This window comes from Metopolophium dirhodum, chromosome 7 (genome assembly GCF_019925205.1).
Source record: "Metopolophium dirhodum isolate CAU chromosome 7, ASM1992520v1, whole genome shotgun sequence".
NCBI classification, from domain to species: Eukaryota; Metazoa; Arthropoda; class Insecta; order Hemiptera; family Aphididae; genus Metopolophium; species Metopolophium dirhodum.
In genome coordinates this window covers 8,850,098-8,870,428 of record NC_083566.1, presented here as the reverse complement: position 1 = coordinate 8,870,428, position 20,331 = coordinate 8,850,098, and the positions used below count along the sequence as shown (strand labels likewise).

General features: G+C 29.3%; 2 protein-coding genes across 4 annotated transcripts in view; both read right to left on the bottom strand.

Moving 5' to 3' along the window:
• LOC132949634 (gamma-aminobutyric acid type B receptor subunit 2) overlaps nt 1-7,747 on the bottom strand; it is a 297,294-nt gene extending 289,547 nt beyond the window's left edge. Inside the window, exon 1 of one of the 2 annotated variants that reach the window (XM_061020617.1) lies at nt 7,146-7,747. The gene's annotated coding sequence lies outside the window, so the exon portion shown is untranslated. The remainder of the gene's footprint in view (nt 1-7,145) is intronic. The other variant, XM_061020616.1, reaches the window with a different exon arrangement.
• Nucleotides 7,748-16,242: 8,495 nt separating this feature from the next.
• Nucleotides 16,243-19,833, bottom strand: LOC132949358 (leptin receptor gene-related protein). Of its 2 annotated transcripts, XM_061020217.1 has the most exons (6): nt 19,787-19,833; nt 19,640-19,714; nt 19,350-19,533; nt 19,162-19,271; nt 19,052-19,080; nt 16,243-18,986 (listed from the first exon to the last, which is right to left on the bottom strand). In XM_061020217.1, exons 1-6 carry the CDS (start codon nt 19,816-19,818, stop codon nt 18,931-18,933), a joined length of 486 nt encoding a protein of 161 aa, XP_060876200.1. In that variant the 5' UTR covers nt 19,819-19,833; the 3' UTR covers nt 16,243-18,930. The 2 variants fall into 2 exon arrangements, with proteins under 2 accessions (XP_060876200.1, XP_060876199.1); XM_061020216.1 differs by lacking the exon at nt 19,052-19,080.
• Between the last annotated feature and the right edge of the window lie 498 nt (nt 19,834-20,331).

Below are 20,331 nucleotides of genomic sequence, written 5' to 3'. Positions count from 1 at the left end.
GTTACCAAAGTTCAACATTTAACTTTTATTTTATTTAATTAACGATAGTACCCATATTAATATAATTATTTATAAGCAAACCTAACGATATGTTACACATAAGTATAATAGTTCTCTGATATTTCGAAAATAATTTTAAAACCAACAATAATTTTATTTGGTTCCTAATTAAAGTAAACTTAATTTAAGTTATTTTTCTTTTTTCGCCAGTACATTTTTGGTCTTATATAACTAAATTCGTACAGACATTCACAACGTTCGTTTGATTAAACAAACATGATATTATGTACATACTACATACAAAATCTAAATTAAATATTTAGGTGTACAGAATATTCAAAACTCTGCTTTTACTGCAGATACAAAAAAAGGGGAGAGTAGGTGCTCAGTTATACTGTTGATGTCGAGTGTACCTCAATTATTGAAGAGTAAGTCATTCTAATGTATTTGTCAAATTTTATTTCAATGATAAATCATTGCATACGAAAAACGATTCTGAAAAGAATCGTGAAAACGGTCTGTCAGCCTATATTTCTGTGTATATTTTAAGACCTAGGTATAATAATAATAATAATTATTATTATTATTATTATTATAATAGCTATTAATTATTATTGATATTAAAGTAAAATATTTTACTATTAATAATAGAGTGGGTTGAATTATTTTTTGCCGAAAACATTGCATTTCAAAATGTCATTGTGTACCTATATATGAAATATAATAAATATCGTTAAAAATGTCAATAACTCACGAGTAATATTTTTAAATTATAACAAGATAATTAAAATCTTTATTCTTCGTTTAAATTTTTAATCTTGTCCAAATTTGAAATTAATATGTCTATGAAAAAAACTGCGGATACCTATATAGATTTTAGATTTACCAGTTACAATATGAACTATTTACGAGAAATCAACATTTATAGAAAAAAAACAAAATAATAATAACAATTTCAAATATATTTACTAGCTTAAAAAAATTTAAATAGGTACTTAAGAAATTACACCGTGTGTAGGGAGTGATAATATACATTTTTGCTGAAAATTTGAAGTACCTAGATAGTAACAATTATTCGTTTTTGAGTACACCAAAAAAAACAAATTCTATTTTAATTTCGAATACCTACTGATTTTGCATAAAAATTCCCATTTTTCTATAACTTATATTTTTTTTTCAATTATTGTAAAAAGTATTTGGAATTACTTATTTTTACTTTTGACCTCCCAAAGTACCAACTAGATCTGATTTGCAATCCAACCATGAAGTTAAAACCATTATTTACCGCCCCAAAAGGTGATGAGTGATGACAGACAAAAAATAATACACATCAATGAAAATCAATTTTCATTGTATAACTCAGAATTTAAATTAGAATAAAAACTAAATTAATAATTAAAAATGTAAATGTTAACGGATATAAAGATCAAAATCAATGGTAATATGGATAAATTCAGCCATTATTTTGTGAAATGTTTTTTTTTAACTATTAATTAGCTGTTTACTTATAATGCAGTTTTCTGGCAGCATATCGAAAATGTCTAATGAGTTGTTCTGTGAACATTGCCATCTGCGTATCTGACGGTGTAATACCAATACGGCATAAGTACCTATACTATACCACTTCCAGCCGATGTTTCCGAATTGCGGACAAAGTGACAAAAACCATGTATGTTGCGGACGAAATCTAAAAAGGTAACATACGAATCGCGGACACAAAAATATAAAATAAGAAATTTCCTATTATTATTTTTGATATAGCGATCGTGGACGTTGGGAAATTACTGTTTGATATTAACGATTAAGATTGTGCCGGTGCTTTTGAAACCGCTGCCTATGTTTAATCAGTTTATCATTTTTACCACAAGATCTATAAAAACTATGACGATAAATAATGACAATAATCTATAAATATTTTATAAACAATTTTTTCCACAAAATTAAAACAATAAATAATTCAACAACATTTTAAAAATAACGATTGCTCTTTTGTAAGACACAAATATTTTTAACCCCACCTACCAATTTTTTTGGTAGCTTGTCCTAAGTCCTGAAATGTGGCGAAGGGAAATATTTGTGTCCACGACTAACGTGGTTTTTATTTTAAAAAAAAGCTCTGTACGCAATTAGTATTATGACAACGAAACTCGTGTCCGCAATTGTTATGTTATAATCCCTGACCTAAATAATTCGTCCGCAACTAGTATGTGTCCCTTCCAGCTGGTTGATATGTCTACCTGGTATGAACTAGTACACCGTTGCCTCGATGGTATTGAATGTTGGTATAGGTACGCTCCTAATACAGCCCTAACCTAACCTAACACCGATAATTAATCGTGTTAAAATGCACGTCCGACTGTACAAGGCTCGCACGATGATAAATTCCACAACGGGCAATGATAATGTACACTCTCGAAAGTACAAAGGGCACGGCGGAGGTAAAACAGCGGCAACACGATTATATATTATATGAAGACGGTTCGGAAAATAACTATACCGGTGCGAAGTACGGCTGGAAAACAGCTCTGGCGATGAATTAAGAAGAATTATTGTTGCGCCGTACACAACGGACTATCCGCAAAATCCTACATCCGAACGAAAAAAATTAAATTAAGTACATAACGCACGCGCGCACACCCAAACTACATAGATACGTGCGCGCGCACGCATGGACATTGTACACACAGCTCTATGGACTGGTAAATACTAAATATTATATATAATATATTATATAGGTATGTACACTATATTATTATATACGATTACACTGTTCCGAACCCGCTCACTCTTTTGTGGTAGAACAATGGAGTTTCTATTTCTTTATTCTGCCACCAATAGTAGTGAATAGTAGTCATGTTCATAGTGATATTATTTTTTGTGTACCTACGTCACAAATGATAACATTATGTAACGAATTGTATTCGATAATATTATTACCCACCAATGTTAAACGCTTTTAGGAATTTGAAATTGTTTATGTTCCTATCATAACACAGTGGAAGCCGGCCGCTATGTTATTGTTATACAGTCAAAGAAAAACAAAAATATTCTAGATTTTAAAATATATCCTGTTCAGCGTTTTAATAGTGTTACCCATTTAATTTAAACTATGCGGTAGGTACTAATATTAACAAGAAATGCTAAAAAAATTTTAAATTTTAAAACTATTATTTTACTTAACGTCGTTAAAAATATGAAATGTATTTATTGATGTTCGCTTGACGGTCCGGATTTTAAAGTTCTGCTCTACGATAATCCAATTACGGTACTGATATCATTAATTAAACTAACTTCTAGTGTGATTAGATAAAGTGGAATTCTCTTCGTTTGATAATACTCAGCATTTCGTATGAAAACCAGAAAACAGCATAGGTACCTATGCGAATAATGAACAAATTAACATAGTGAAGGGCGTACTTACCTACTGGAACATTAATGTACAAAATATAAATTGGTCTCTTTCTTGGATTTTAACGGTACAGGCATTAGGTACTTACTTGAAAATATTGGGTGTAAAAAAAATAAGATTTTATGAAGCAGCTGGTTTAGAAGTTATAAAGAGCACAAAAATCTACAAGATAATCACGTAAGACTAGTGTTAAACCAAATAAGTATACACTTTCGAAAAATCAAATAATATGTTACTTAATTATGACGAGTGCCGTATAAATATATTATTTATGAGAATGAATAAAAAATAATTTGAAATTTGCTTGTATAGACTTAATCATGACCTTGGCTGTATATTATGTAAATATATATTTTAACTTAAAATATCTTTTTATCGACATTGTTAATGTTTTTTTTTAAAAATAGATTGGTATTTTATATGGTAGTATGGTGTCTAAAAATTAGCATTATTGACTTACCCACATAATTCCTAAATTGCGTCTTTTACGATAGTATATTTCCATACATAAATATATAATATAGATTAAGTTAGCTTATAATTAGGTAATTGGTAGTAACTTATTACCGACCACATAATACCTATATGATAATTTACACTTTACTGTATGAATGATTATTTGTATATTGTATTTCAACTGAATTTTAAAACATAATTATTGTCATTATTATTTATATTTTAATGCATTTTCTTTGTTGTAGATCGAAATCTGCAACTATAAGGCACCTATATAAACAATAAATAAAAAAACCAATTTCACTCCAAATAACATTGAATGTTTTGTGTAAGAAATAACAGAAATAAATATTAATATCAATGTATGTTTTACCTTCATGACCTTATTTTTATAAAGATCAAAATTGTTAACATAAGTTTTTTCGCCCATGTAATACAGTTTTATAAGTATATAATATAAGACCGTAAAGAGTTAAATATTTAATCATGAAAAAATTATTTCAAAACTATTTAGCATATATTTATAATTTATATTCAAACACATTGAGAAACAGATAACTCTTGTGCCTTAAAAGGATACCGATTGTTATTTTTTCTAGACACGTGGTAGTATGGTACTAGTTTATTTACTATATTCTTATTATAAAAAGGCAATACGACGTATTATTCGTATTACATAATATGTATAGTTTGGATATTATGTATTAGTGTCTAAAATATAATTTTAATTTTAATTAATGACCAGTTTACCAGACCATACGTGACCAAAAATTACAAATAAAATAAACTGAAACGAAACGAAAAGAGAATTGTTTATTTTATACACTGTGAAAGTGGCAAATATGCGGGTAGTAAGTATGGTAATTTTGTTCCACAACAAAATGTAATCAAAATATTGTATGCAAGTACACTTCTTCTTGAGGTAACGATAGTAAATAATAAATAAACTACATTATGTAAATATGTTTATAGTTATTATTTATTTATTATTATTATTATTATTATAACTAATGAATTGAAAAATTGAAACTCGACAATAAAATTATAGGTGTTTAAATAATTATTATGTAAATATTAAAATATATTATACATTTTTTTTAAAATAAAAATTGAATTTTTGAACTATTTCTAGTTGGTTTTGGTAAAGCCTAACATTATAAAAAGTAAAAGAATGTGTCTGAATTATTTTAAAGCCAGTGTATTGAAATATGTCATAACCCAACGGGATTTATGTAATAAAATTATAACACCAAAAAACTATGTGCAATCAGACACAGAGAATCACTAAAAAATGAATAATAATGATATGTTCATACCAAATGAATACATTTCAAGGATAAGTACCACGACCTAGCATTCTATGATAAATCTTATTATGTTGTAAAGAACTTAATTTTCTCGATTAAACGTAAGACAAACAAGAATAATAGACAATCACTCATATTATCCGGTGGAAACGAACTCATAAATCATTTTTAGAACTATGCGTCAAATACATTAATCAAAAACTTTTATTAACATCCAAAATACACAAATGTTGCTGTAAACAACAATATATACGGTTATCTTAGGTTAACTAATGTAGTATAGTACTAACAGTCAACAGAAATATTTATTAAACTTTAAAATGATTATGATTATTAAAATGTATAATTCGATGTTCAAGATAAAATACAGGACTATGGGAATGAAAATGTCAAGACTGATATATGATAATAGATAGTGAAAATGATAATACGTTATGAGAAAATATTTGTAAAGAAAACAAAACCACAATGTCAAAGATACATCTTAATACGAGATTATATTTTTATACAATATAACAATAAAATAAAGCTACAAGCAAATATTAAACGAGTGTGTATAACCACAAAGAAAAATATGCGTATTAAATTATTTTCTTTTTAAATTCGAATTCTATAAAAAGAGGTTCTTTGATAATATAATTTGATTTGAAAATAATTTAAGTTTAAATAAATATTAAAATTGAAGTGAAAGAAGAACTTTCACTTCAAAAATATAAGTTATAAAATTATATTTTAAGCTAACAAAGTTTTTAAGAACTTTTTTGTGATATTAATATAACGTAAAAATGTTAAAAATAAAAATTAGTTTAGATTCTTAGCCAAATAAGGGAACTATTTTTAAGTTAGTAATATTCAATCCTGAGAATTTCAGATGAATTTCAGAACGTTGCTAAAACACCTAACTCACACTCGTTTATTCACGTTTACAAAATCCAACAATGTAGGATTCAATAATAGAATTTACAAACTATACCTATCAGATTATAATATTATTATATTTAGGTATTACATTCATAAACATCAGCCTTTGACTTTGATTTTTTTCTGTAATCTTCGATATTACTAAATACTAATTGTATTTTTGTATTATTTTAGCCAATACCAATTCCACTCATTTCGAACATCGGAACATGTGGTATTATTTCAGATATTATTTACTTTAATGAGTATTTGTTTTCCCATGTAGTATCATAACTGACACAGGAATCTCGTACGTATTACTTCCACCACAATTGCATTGTTTATTGTACAATAATAATAGGACAATCATACGAATTCATCGTAAGATATCAATACATGTATAGGTAAACACAATGCCTGAGGTTAGAATTAAAATGAGTTACCTATAGGTTCTCACGTTTTACCGATGAAGACCACTGGCCAGCCACAGTTCAAAATGTACCTACCGTGTGCCAAAGTTTCTATTATATTTATATGGTAGAAACTTTATCTTAGTTCAATTTAAATGTTCAATAATGTATTATAGTTATATATTAATACCTAATGAATAATTTAGTTATAAATTATAATTATGTTAACGTGATATTGTCGTTACATTCAACTAAAAAATTATTAGTGAAGTGTAAATATACATTTTTATTTTTAAAGACGAACGTGAAATCATATTTTATATGGCAGAAGTATATTATTCATATTTTATCACAATCCAAACGTAAACAATTTGCGAGTGTCCGCTTTCAGATAACTAATTCGTTTATGATATTATTTAACTGGTTTAAAGGTGGTGACCACAAACTATATCGGGCAAACTGGTCTATATAGTTGCGTGTGGGGATCGTCAGAGTCACAGTCCAACACTTCGTAACTACTCCACTCTCCCACTCACAACATGTGATCACCAACACTTCGTAACTACTCCACGCCCCCCTGTGACCCCAACATGTAATCACTCGTAACCGTGAATCGGCCGCTACAACCACTATAATGTTGGTCTATAATACTGTCATACTCACGGGCGCGCAGTAGTGTCGGTGACAGCAACGACGGCTAAGGAACGTGCAATACGACGGCGCGGTTCGCTGTGTCCGGTTGTCGTGTCGTCCGGTCGTCCCGTCGTCGGTTACCGGACGTTCGGTGGCTGCGGCAGTCATCTACAGAGGTGCGCCGGCGGCGGGCGCGATAACGGCCGTGGCGGTGGCGGCGATCCGGCCGCGGACCGGCCAGCACGACGGTGGCGGCACATGAATTAATTTTTTCCGTGCAGACCGGTGCAGTCAGTTAGATCGGCGTCGGCGGTGACGGACAAAACAATATTGGATTGTTGTTAAAATTTAATTTTTTTTTTTTTTTCGTAGTCACGCGGCGGGAGAAACTTTCGTCGTTACCGGCGGAAAAATATTATCACGATACGTTAGAGACTTACGTGTGCACGCGGCGGCGTTCACTGACTGACTGACTGACTGACTGACCAACGGACCGACCGACCAACCGACCGAACGTGCGAGCGATATGGCGTTTATAAGGGTTGCGGCGGCGACGGCGACGGTGGCGGCGAATGCGGTGGCGACGCGAACACTCACGCGTACTCTGGTTCTCTTCCACGTACCGGCGCGTGGTGAAGGGTACACTCCGCGCTCCCTGGCGTTTCGTCTTCTCGCTGGGCCCCCTGCCCCCGTACCTGGCACCCGCCAACCCCATCGACGCGCGTAGATTAGGAGGTGGACCGGGCGCGCCCGCGCGCGCGCACGCATCGATCCCTCTCGCGCGCTCTCTGCCACAGTGACCAACGCAGCGCGCGCGTGTATATGCCCTCGGCCAAGACGCCAAGTTAGGTCCGTTCGTTGTCTCCCGCACTGGGCTCGCGTCTTTCCGGGTGGTGGACGCGTGTCTTATGCGACAAAGTTCCCATGAGGACCGACCGTATTTAATGTTGTTGATACGGCGCGGTTAGGTACCACAACCGGTCGTGCACTTATCGGCAGGCCGCGATTGTTGTTATGGGGTTGATGATGGCTGCAGGTGGTATAATTATAATATAGGTGGGGGTCGGTCGGAAGTGTTTGAATCCCTAAACCGGAAATCGATGATCACGGATAATTTTTTCCCCGTTTGCAGACATCGTATTTTATCCAAGTATCCGGTGTTAACGACTGTAATTTCCTTCAGAATTTTTTCCTTTTTTTTTTGTATGTGTGTAAGACTAATTTTATATAATTATTATTAATTAGTACATTGTTGTGAACCCCTGAATAATATTATATTTTATTGTGTTCACATATAATATATTATTAACAGTATAAGGATAGTGTGTTGGTCGACAGCTCGTTGACAGGAATCCGCTGACTAGGCGATTCGGCGTCCGGCTGAACCGTAGGCCGACACACAGGGAGGAGGTTAAATAGTCGTATTAGAACAGAGCATTATACATAACGTATGTTTAAGAAGAGCATTTTATAATATTTACACAACTAGTTAAAGTTAATACCTGTAATAAAACCTATAATTAATATTGATCTAATCGTGCGTTGAATTATTTGTGTTGGAACCACGGCTCCATAACAACATTTCGTATAATATATAAAATACAATGTTTATAAATCACAAGTTATAATCAATTTATAAGAGGTTATTTTTAAGTTTCGACTTTCAACTTTCGAGGATTATTATTTTCTGAATTACAACAAAATAATTAAAATGTATTTATTGAAAATTTATGAGCCCTGCTAATATTAATCATATGAAGCATATATACCTATTTATTCCTCAATAGTAATTTTTTATAATTGCCAAACAAGACTGTAAAAATTAATAAAATTCACTATTTAATTCAGTCATACAGCTACTATGTGCAATAGGTAGGAACCTATTAAATATATAAAAATATGGTTGATGGTAAAAATGATTTAGTCCATTTGTATAATTAAATAATATATTAACTTTCCGAATTTTGAACGGTCACATGTTTAGACGTTTGATTTATTTATTAGACGTTTAGTTAAATAATAAACAACAATACCCCGTTTATTTTTGCAACCAAGTTTAAAGAAAAAAAATACACTACCTATTAAATATGTTGATTTTGTTGTTCATCAAAATGAAACTATATAATTATTAAAATTGTTTAATTATTTTGATAAAAAATCATATTAGAGTATAGTGTATTTGACACTCACAAATTGCATAGAATTTGAATTATAATGCCTGTCCAGCTGTAGGTGTATAGGTATATAAATATAATACGTGTGTCATGTACTCGTGTATAATATTATAATTCGCCAATCACCTGGCAAATATGAGTCATATTGAAAATTTTAATTTTTCAATATTGTACATATTAGTATTTAGATACTTATATAGATACAGCTCCGCCTTTTCGATGTGATTGATACTACTTATTTTACACATTTTGTAAAATAATAATTGTTCTTCCATCGAAAATACGCAATATTTTGTTGGTAATTTATCATTAGTAACAGCCGAATAATTTTGACTAGTTTGTTTTCATATTGATTAGATTCAAAAACTTCTTTAGCTTTTTTCATATTTAAGAGTAATGGTATACACGCGACGTCTAATTTGATTAAACTTCTGAAAATATGGCTCGACGCGGCACAGTGGCTGAAATCAATCACGCATCGTGAATGAGAGTAAGCAACGGCTGCTGCCACTAGTTCCCGGATGGGTGACCACCCGGATCCATAGAGGTTACCACCTCTAACCTTGCCACACATTTTGCCAACTAACCGTACGTCCGTATCAACCATACCAACCGTAACCCCTAAAATACCTAATATAGCCATAGTTCCAGAACTCTAGACAAATAAAAAAAAAACTTCAGAAAATCAGACAACTAAAAAACCCCTAGTTTATTGTCTTATCCTTAAATTAATTGGAATTTAAAAATTTCTGACGCTTGATTTGATAGTTTTGACGGTTAACGATGAAAATTAGATTGAATGACACATCAAAATATATAGTGTTTTTAAAGTATACTTAAATACATGGTAAAATAAAAGGCATTTATCACTAATTTAATAATGCAATACATTATAGATATGAGAAGGGCAATATAATAATATGTACATTGTACATAATATGTCGGACATTTATATTGTTCGTATAATATAATAAATTGGCCACTAAATAGATTTTCTACAAAAATTAGTTAACTTATAATAGTTAATGTACAATTGGAATGTTTAAATGTTTTTAAATAAGTACAATTTTCTTCGTAATCTGTCTGTTTAATGTGTAACAGAATGACCTAACAAATTAAATAACTTTTGTTCTAATCTGCAATATTTAACCTTTTTTTATATATTTATAATTTATAGAAGCAGTGTAACATTTCATTTTTTAATAGGTACAGGAAATTTTAAATTTTAAATTTAATTAAATTTTTTTTGAGTGAATTCTTTCGAAACGTAATAACTTTTTTCCAAATATTCCATTTGGGAGTGTATATAATTAATATAATATAATTTTCATATTTTTTTAATACCTATATGTTTAACTTGTACCTATCAATTTTTTAGATTCTGAGCGAAGCGATGAATGTATTGATTTTACAATGATGTGTGTTTTTTTTTTTTTTTTTTTTTATTTTTTTTTTTTGTGTCTGTCGTCACCTTTTAGGATAGTAAAAGTGCTTGGATTTCCTTCAACAGTAACTTTTCTGATAGGAAAGTGAATCTAGTTGGTACTTTGGGGGGTCAAAAGTAAAAATTTCTCAGTAGTTTTCAAACGCGACGTAAAAAACAAAGGAAAAATTAAGAAAAAACGGAAATTTTTACGCAAAATCTGTTTTCGAGAAAATCGATTTTGGTTTTTAAAAAAATGGCTGTAGGTACATGAAATTTTGACTGAACGGTTATATTAGCATTTTCTATATACCATAAAATTTTGAAAATATTTTGACTCTTTTTGAGCTGTTTACGGACATTGTCAGTCTTCAATTTTTTTAGTTTTTTTTTCTATAAATATCAATAAAATTTTATCTGTTGAGTAAAAAAGCTTGAAAATTTAATAGAAGGCGCCTAGGTTATTGTTTCATAAGCAGATGAAAAAAATTAAAAATCCTTAGTCACAGTTTTTATTTATAAGCATTTAAAGTTCAAATTTTGACAACATTTATCAAATTTATAATTTATTAATTATTTTGTAGTTAAAAATGTATAAAATGTTTAACTTTTACGGCTAAGGATTGAAAATTTAAAACAAGGCTCCACGTAAATAGGTTATATATAAATTACTTTATTCAAAATAATATCATCAAATATACTTGGTAATATCATAGGCTGACTGACTGTTTTCGCTTAGAATCGTTTTTCTTATACAATGATATTATATCATTGAATTCAAATTTAACACCATCCATTACAGTGACCCACTTGTAACCTACTGTACAGCAGTGTGACATCCACTTATCCACCTTTTTTATTTTTATTTGTGAGATCTTTCTGTTACACCCTGTAATCTGTATAATGTATGTATATTGTATTGCATACGTCATTGTATATTTGTATACATATAGTATCATAAGAATCGAGTGTTTTTTGATTTCAGGTCCACTCGCATTCAATCTTTATGGGTTTTTTTAATACATAGATGACATCGTGAATCAGATTTTAAAAATGTTATGGACTCTGTCCAGGTAATATTGATAGATAAAATAGGAATACACCAGTATTATATAGTTTTAAAGTTTAAAAGAAAATCGTAAGACTTTTCTAAATATATAATATAGTATGTGAAATGAATTTTTAGTTTTTACTATTGGGTAATCTGAGAAACAAGTGGAGTGATTTTAATAAAAGTTGTATCAATAGATTCCTTGAGACTCGGAAGGTGTTTTTAGCTTCTTTTTTTAATCCCTATAGGTTTGAACCTATCTATAGGTTGCCATAAGGTGGCTTACACGTGAATATCGTTTTGACAAATGAAAATCGAATATTTTATAGTTTATACTTATATAGAGCAGCCATTGAATACAGCCATACGGAAATAAAATACGGTACGTTGCTATGATACGTTAATTTTTTTTTTAGATAAAAAAGAAATTTCATTACTGTTTGTTATTCAGGTGTATATCAAAAGGCAATGTTTGTATGTTTGTATGTTTGTAGCTAATATGATATAAGTTATATAGACTTAAAAACTACTCAATTGATTGTATTAGATTGTTTCTAGAGATATCAGCAATGTATAGAAAGTAGTTTGAACCCAAGTTATACCAACAAATATATACCAAGTACCTACTATTTTGTTTTTTCATTAATTTGTTATTATAATTTATAGAGTCAGATGTCTTAAAGAAAATATTCATTAAAATACTTAATAGTGATACGAATGTTCTTTTACGTGCACGTTCCTACCTCATCTTGCAAAATTCAACATCAACTGTTTTCAACGAATCGATTCTCATGATACAATTCAATACATTAATTGTTGTAACATTATAACTGCATACGCCGTAACATACAAATCACACTAATCACAGAGACCGAGTAATTGATGATTTATACCCAAACTTCTTTTTGAGAAATTTTAGAAAAATAAAGTCGAGTGTATCAAAATATATACCAGCATGTGAAAATGGAACAAGATTTCTTTGAAGAGTTTTTACTTCTATTACCGTTGTATTATATTATTCTTAATTTATATTCTATGTATCCTATTCTTTGAATTCTATTGACTCGTTAACTATAGGTATACCTAATATTCTCATCCATCTTCAAAATGCTCATTTATTTTTATTGTTTATTTATAAATAGGTATGTTGACATCAATATTGATAATAAATCTACATACAACAAAACTTATTAAAATTAATTTTTAAATTTTGTTCTATCTAAAAAGCAGTTAAAACGTAATAAACGTCATATTAAATACATACATTTTTCTTAACTCGCTCCCAAGAGCGCTATTATAATATGTTCACATTGTTTACCTTCTAACACACTCCTTTAACGTTTACCCAAAGTAATACAATATATGCTTGAGTTGTATTCCTGAATTCTTTATAGATATATAATATCAGACGTGGACTGGCTGGGATGCTATAGCATCCCTTGCCCTAAAATATATTTGCCTAATATTATTTATTATATATTTAAAGACTCTAGACACCTAATGAACAGCAGATTGTTACCAATTTACGATTACTAGTAATCTATAATATTGTACAACTTTGATTGAAAGTTAGTTGTAACTTGGTACTTATTTATACGTTTTTAACGTATATTCAATATTTTTTTAAAACAAAATAAAATATATTAATATTTTATAAATGATCTACATGTATTAAATTTGCCCTTTAAATTGTGTATCATCCCTTGCCCTATTTTACCAGTCCGCGCCTGTATAATATATAATATATGGGGGACGAGGTGGCCGAGCGGTCTAACGCGAAAGATTCGGCACAGCCGGTCCGAGTTCGATTCTCGACCACCGGGCGGCATTTTTCTCCGTGCAAGTCACGGTGTCCGGAGAACAAGTGCCGCCATCCCCCACCCGGGCATGGCAGATACCTACGGGTGCCCAATCAAAAATTCTGCCAAACCCAACACACACGTGTTCCTCCCCCTACCGACTTAATAACCTACAGTAAAACTAAAAAATAGCTAATGGCCTCAGCTGCCGGGCTCAAGATCAATTAAAAAAAAAAAATATATATATATAATATATATGGCATGCGTTATGTGTGTGTATAACAATAGACAATATTATTATATAGGTAGATAGGTATACGAGGAGTCTTATTTTATTAATTTGAATTCCAAAATAATGTTGTCTTAAAAAATCAATTAATTAATGTTGTTAATTAATATTATATAAAAACTAAAAACTAAGCATATGACAATATGAGTGTGTTTCTTAATATTTGAGGTTAACTTTCTCAAACAATAGCACATAACATCGTAACGAATTTAATACGCCATCGCTACTTTATATTTTAAGAATCAACTCGCTTTATAAATCTCACTAAGCCCTGAATCATTGATGTGCTCTTGTGGTAAATTGTAATATATATTTTTCTATGGTCGTTTTATGATTATTTACTCTTTAATCTTTCCAATTTCCATTAATATTTCATATTTGGTAGGTACTCCACAATAAGTACGTCCTCCGTTTATGAATTAATTATCTGTTTCTCTCATCGAAGTGATACACGTCATGATGATCTACTTATCTACTTATCTAATTATATAATAGGTAATATTATAATGGTTGTCAGTTCATGTTTGTCTTCGTCAATACGTTTTTATTTTGGATGATTATAACTGTATTAGATAACATTTTTATTACAGTAGGTACCTACATACCTAATAGAATTTTGGTTAGCTAAAAAAATCTAAATTTTAAATTTTAATATTTATTTTTGTATGTTATAAAAATATCTGAGATAACAAATTTATAAATGTAGGTACGTTGAATTATTACTTTCAATCAGGTCATGTTTAAGCTTAAGTATAACTGTATAAGCAAGACATATATAAATATATTTATAGTACCTACGCCGTGTAGGTATGTAGGAAGCAGTGGTGTAGCCCGGAGTGGACTGAGGGGACATGCCCTCATTTACCTTATATTTATATAAGTTATTTTCAATAAATTACTATAAATAAAGATGTTAAATATTTTATTTATTTCAGCATATAATTAATTTGTTCTTTAATAAGTATACAAATTATTTCCATTTTTGTTTATAGTGTAAACAATACCTACAAATTTAATTTATTTTAAGGTTTTGATTTCCCCCCCCCCCCTTAGAAACTACGCCATTGGCAGGAAGATATAATCGTTTGGTATCTAGCGGGGAACACAAACCATTTATATCGATTAAATGTTGACCATATTATTACCATAATAATACAGGTGGTTGACCAGCGAATTCAATATCGATGTGCTATCGTGATTCTCAGCCTCTAATCCAAATTATAAATATTTGTTTGACATTTAAATAAACATGGTGGTCATTGGTAAATAAAGGATTCCCAAGATTGTGTTTTGAAAGGATAAGTTAATTTTCTTAAGAGGATGTCAGCACAATATTTGTTCTCTCTCTCAGACCCACATGCTACATCGATAAAACGCAATCATGTAAAACATTTTTATGATTTATGAGTAATCTTAAAGTAAAATCACCAATTACAAAAATTATACAGAATAATATTTATAAGGGTTTGACATATCGATTTAATGTTTTATTATTATTAGACTTCATATTACCTATGCAACTTAAAAATAAATATAATTTGTAAATTGAAATGGATTTAAAATGGTTTATAGACAATATTTAGACAAATAGATTTTATGTCATACCCTCAAAAATATTGTTTTCTGTATTTTTTTTAATAGTGGGACTTTACTCTAAGATTGATCAGACAAAAAAAAATATTTTGCGTGAATGCGTTTCGTCTATGTTGCGCGTGAGCCAAATATAGATAAGTAACATACAGAGAGCAGATATCCTTCCAAGGCTTTACAATATTCTATAATAGATGAAAAATAAGTTTTTAATGAAACATCTATGATTATTATTAAAACCTTTACATAAATATAATTTCTATTAAATTGTTACCTACCCAATTGTGAACATTAAAATGATACATTAATAACTACTACTAGGTACTGTATGATAATTAAAGTGGAAACATAGTCGCAAATTTGTTGATTCACACATATGGTTATTAATTATTATGTATATTGTATGATTTAGTAATGTGATATACCTAGGCAGGTACCTGTAATGTATAGCCTCGTGATCCTGACTTCAAGCAGGCACCTTTGGTAAAATATTGTTCTAATTATTTATCATTACTTTGCCAGTAATAATTTATTCGATTAAAGGAGGTACCGGAATTTGGTAATCTGACTCGCTAATATAACTAACCCAACCCACACCACCTGGTGCTTAAGCTTATATTTTCCTACAAAGATTTCTATTGATCTTAAGCCACGCAGTTTCAGGGGCGTATTTAGGGTTGTAAAACAAGGGGGGGGGGGGGCTAAATACCTATGAAAATTACAAGCAAAATTCTTACTTTTAGTTATTACCTATATTTGTTTTATATTATTATTTGTTTATTTATAATTAAAGTAACACTATTTAATTATGACTTTTTAGTTTATTCAATTAAACATAATTCATTAATAAGAACAAATTTGAATACAACATAGCAATTCACAATTAATATATTATAAAAGTTATTATATTATATTATAAAACAATTTCTCAAATAGATATATGTACAATAGTAATATTTTGTCATTAGATTTGAAATATAGTCATAGTAGTCATACAAATTACATTAGGTACATACCTAATATTACAATTTTAATTTTCTTGGCTTTTTGGCAAACTCATCAAGAATTTTTTCTTTGTTTAAGTTCTTCAGTAAATCTTTTTCAATGTTTAGTATTGCCAAATTATCAAAACGATTTTGTTCCATTCTAGATCTCGGCCAGGTTTTAATTCTCCTCATAGTAGAAAAGGAACGCTCACAAGTAACTGTAATAACCGGAAATATTAATGCTACTTTTGCTACTTTTAACATTTTTCTTAAATTTTGTAGTACTGATTCAATAGCAATGTTTATTAGTTCATCAAAATCCCATTCTTCTTTTGATATGTAATTTTTTTTAACGTTATTAAATATGATATAATAGTTCTCTTCTTATCATTTTATCAGTATTATCACCATGACAATTTCACGCTTAACCACGATTTAAGATAGATAAGAGATATAGAATCTTTCGGTAGCAGTGGAAGCTGGTGATAAAAATCACGGCCAGACACTGAGATAGATACGATTTCTTTTCTGTCTCAGTTCGGCCATCTAAGATTTCTTGAAATATAATTGTATTAGCTACAACTGGGCTTAGCCCCCCCCTTAAATACGCCCCTGCGCAGTTTTTACCATTTGACAAAGATTACTCATTTATGATCGTTGGAGAACGTTTTTGCAAATTTTCATCCTCCTCCTCGGATTCCGTATTTATTCAACACCTTCGAATTATCAAGTTTTTACGTTGACGTGCACAACGACCATTGGCGCAAATAGGGCCCCCCCAAAAGTCTCCCCTTAGCTTTTAAAATATTTGATATCACTACATATTACCACAGAACAAATATATTACTTAACTCCTTTAACTACATAATTTTCCACAGTAGTCACTAATACTTATGTAACTCCAAAAGTGTACCAATATTACAGTAAATGATCTAAAAAGAGAATATGAATAGAAATAACAAAACTGAGATGTAGCAAATAATAAATGTCATATTATGTCCAGAAATTATAAATTGTTCTACTACAGTTATTAATTTATTGTACATACTACATTAAGAGAACGCTACACGGACATTTGTTGTCTCCGTCTTACAAATGCGTAACATAGCAAATTTTACGCTCAGCAGGTCACATTTAGTTCAGTTAGTTTAAAAATTGCAGTGAATTTACCTCTAATAATATTTAAAGATAAAATTATTATCTAGGGCATCTCATAGGATTTGTATTATATTTTAAATTTAAAGAGAGTTATGAGTATTTTAAAATAGTAAATTATTAGAACATCTTAAAATACTCATCTTGTTTTAAAATTTAAATACAATAAAAATCCTATGAGATGCCTTAAATTTTATAAGAGGTCAATTCACTCTAATTTTTAAACTAACGGAGCTAAATTTGATCTGCTGAGCATAAAATTTGTGATGTTACACACTTATAAGACGGAGTCACAAATGTCTGTGTAGCGTACTCTTAATATGCTCATAATATATTATATATATGAAATTCATTAAATAATATGGTTATATAGACCATTTAAACTAGTTCTCTTGTTTTTCGTATCAGCCATTAGGCAAGAAATGTTAACAGTCTACTTATGACATAAAAAACCATAACAAACATACATGCTACCAGGTTTCAATGCTGAATTTTCTATAATTTAAAAACATACAGTGCACATTAAACATGGCATAATACATTTTTTAATAAAATTTAAATATTTAATGAAAAAAATCAAAGTTGGTCATTAGAAATGTTTACATCTTTTTTTATAGAAGAGGATTGATAAATGTAGTCTTAAGAACTGAAATGTTTTTGTAAATTGATTAGTGTTAAAAATTTTCATTTAGTTTTCTTCGATCAAATATTCTATGGTGTTATATTTTACATTGGTCCTTAAATTTCTATATTCTAATACACATACATAAAGTATAAAACTTAAATATTTCAAATTAACAACAACTGTTAAAAACGTTTTATAATATGAAAGAAAAATATTTATAAAATCATAATAATAATAAATTAATTATATCAGTAATTCAAAACTATAAGAAAACAGTTAAACTAAAAATAATATCTTATAAATAAAAATATATACAAAGTTCACAGTACACAAATTTGTAATTCAAAATTCAAAATTCATTTACAATAATGAAATAAATAGTGAACTCTTAAAATATAATGTGTGGTAATTGAGTAGACTTTCAATAACTATATTACTGAGTACCAACAACAATATGTTAAACTGATAATGTATATTGCCTTGATCTTTTACAATTTAAAAACCAAAGTACAATATAAAAACATCATTTATTTTTAGTTTAATACAAGTTTACATAAAAACCAATATAATTATATGAACTCAAACCATGTATCATTAAAAATATATTACTTATCTCAGTACAATCTTAAATTTTAAATTATCATAATAATGTATAATAGTTAAGTTTAAAAATACTTTAATCTTAAGTGGATTTTGTTTAAAATAAAATAATAGAAGTTTCTATCAAAAAGTATAGGTAATTAGCAATCCTTTGATCCATCTAGTAAGTTGCATTTTATCTAGGCAAAAAATAATATTTTTCTATTTATACGAGTAAATAAATTAAATTAAATCATACATAAACTAAGGATGTACCTGTTTTCAGGATACTGACTATTTAATATTTAATATTATTAATTCAAATCAAATTAAGGAATAAGCATTTGAACATTTAAGAATAATTTAATAAGTTACCATAAACTATAATCAGTATCTTCTTGATATAAAGTTAAGAAAAACCCTATAAATGTCAAATACACAACTATGTTCCCACACAATGTAAAATTACAGGCTGTCCATGCAATCTAAAAACAATATAACAAAGTTGAAAAAAAATATAATTCTGAAAGTAACAGAAATATTTAAAATCAATTAGAACTTACTGCATTAACTCTGGCCATTATTATAGGCAATGCAAATGAAGATACCACTATACCCATTGTAATAAATACAGCTAAATCCATATTGGCATTACCGGATCCTGAGTAATCATTGAACCGTTTCATCAGCATGGTCGGTAATGGTGCCAGCAGGTAAAATATCACTACTATGAATGGCCACCAAGAACTAAAACAAAGAAATTTTTATTAAAAATATTATAATTATGTCAAAATACTAACTAAAATAGCTATAGTCTATAAAAGCAATAAATAATAACTGCCTAATGACTTACTTTAAATCTGGCAATGCACATGCTAATATGACTAAAGTCATACCAATGGAACCAGCGAAAGCCAAACTCATCAAACTGTAAAGAAGTATAACAATTAAAATTAATGTACGTCACTAAAACACAATAGTTTTAATTTAAAGAGCTCACAGAGCATATACACCAATTTCCAAACAACACATTTTAATTTGTACTTTTATCCTTTAATATAAATCTATTTTATAATGTAATACAATTGACACTTACGCTATTTAACATCATATTGAAGTAACCAAGGAGATCATGAAACAAAAGAAAATACAATATAAATGTATATGTTATTGATACTTAATTTTAAAACTATAAAATAATATATTATATAATATACACTATAACTGATTAAAAATATAATGTTTAATACTATTTAGATTTAATTTATAAAGCCTCTAAAATTGGTGTAGAGACCTTCTTAATGATAATACCTAATAAATAATGACCACTGAAAGAGAAAATAAAATATATATAGATTCTTCCCTCACACTTTTAATTGATATTCATATTATTTGTAGCATATATTCTTATAGTACCCTAGGGTACATTTGTGTATATATAAAAAATGAATGTTTGTCTGTCTGTCTTTCATGCATTCCTTAACGATTTTGATGACATTTTTTGTGTGTGTTTGAGTGGTTCCCGGGATGATGTAAATTCACAAT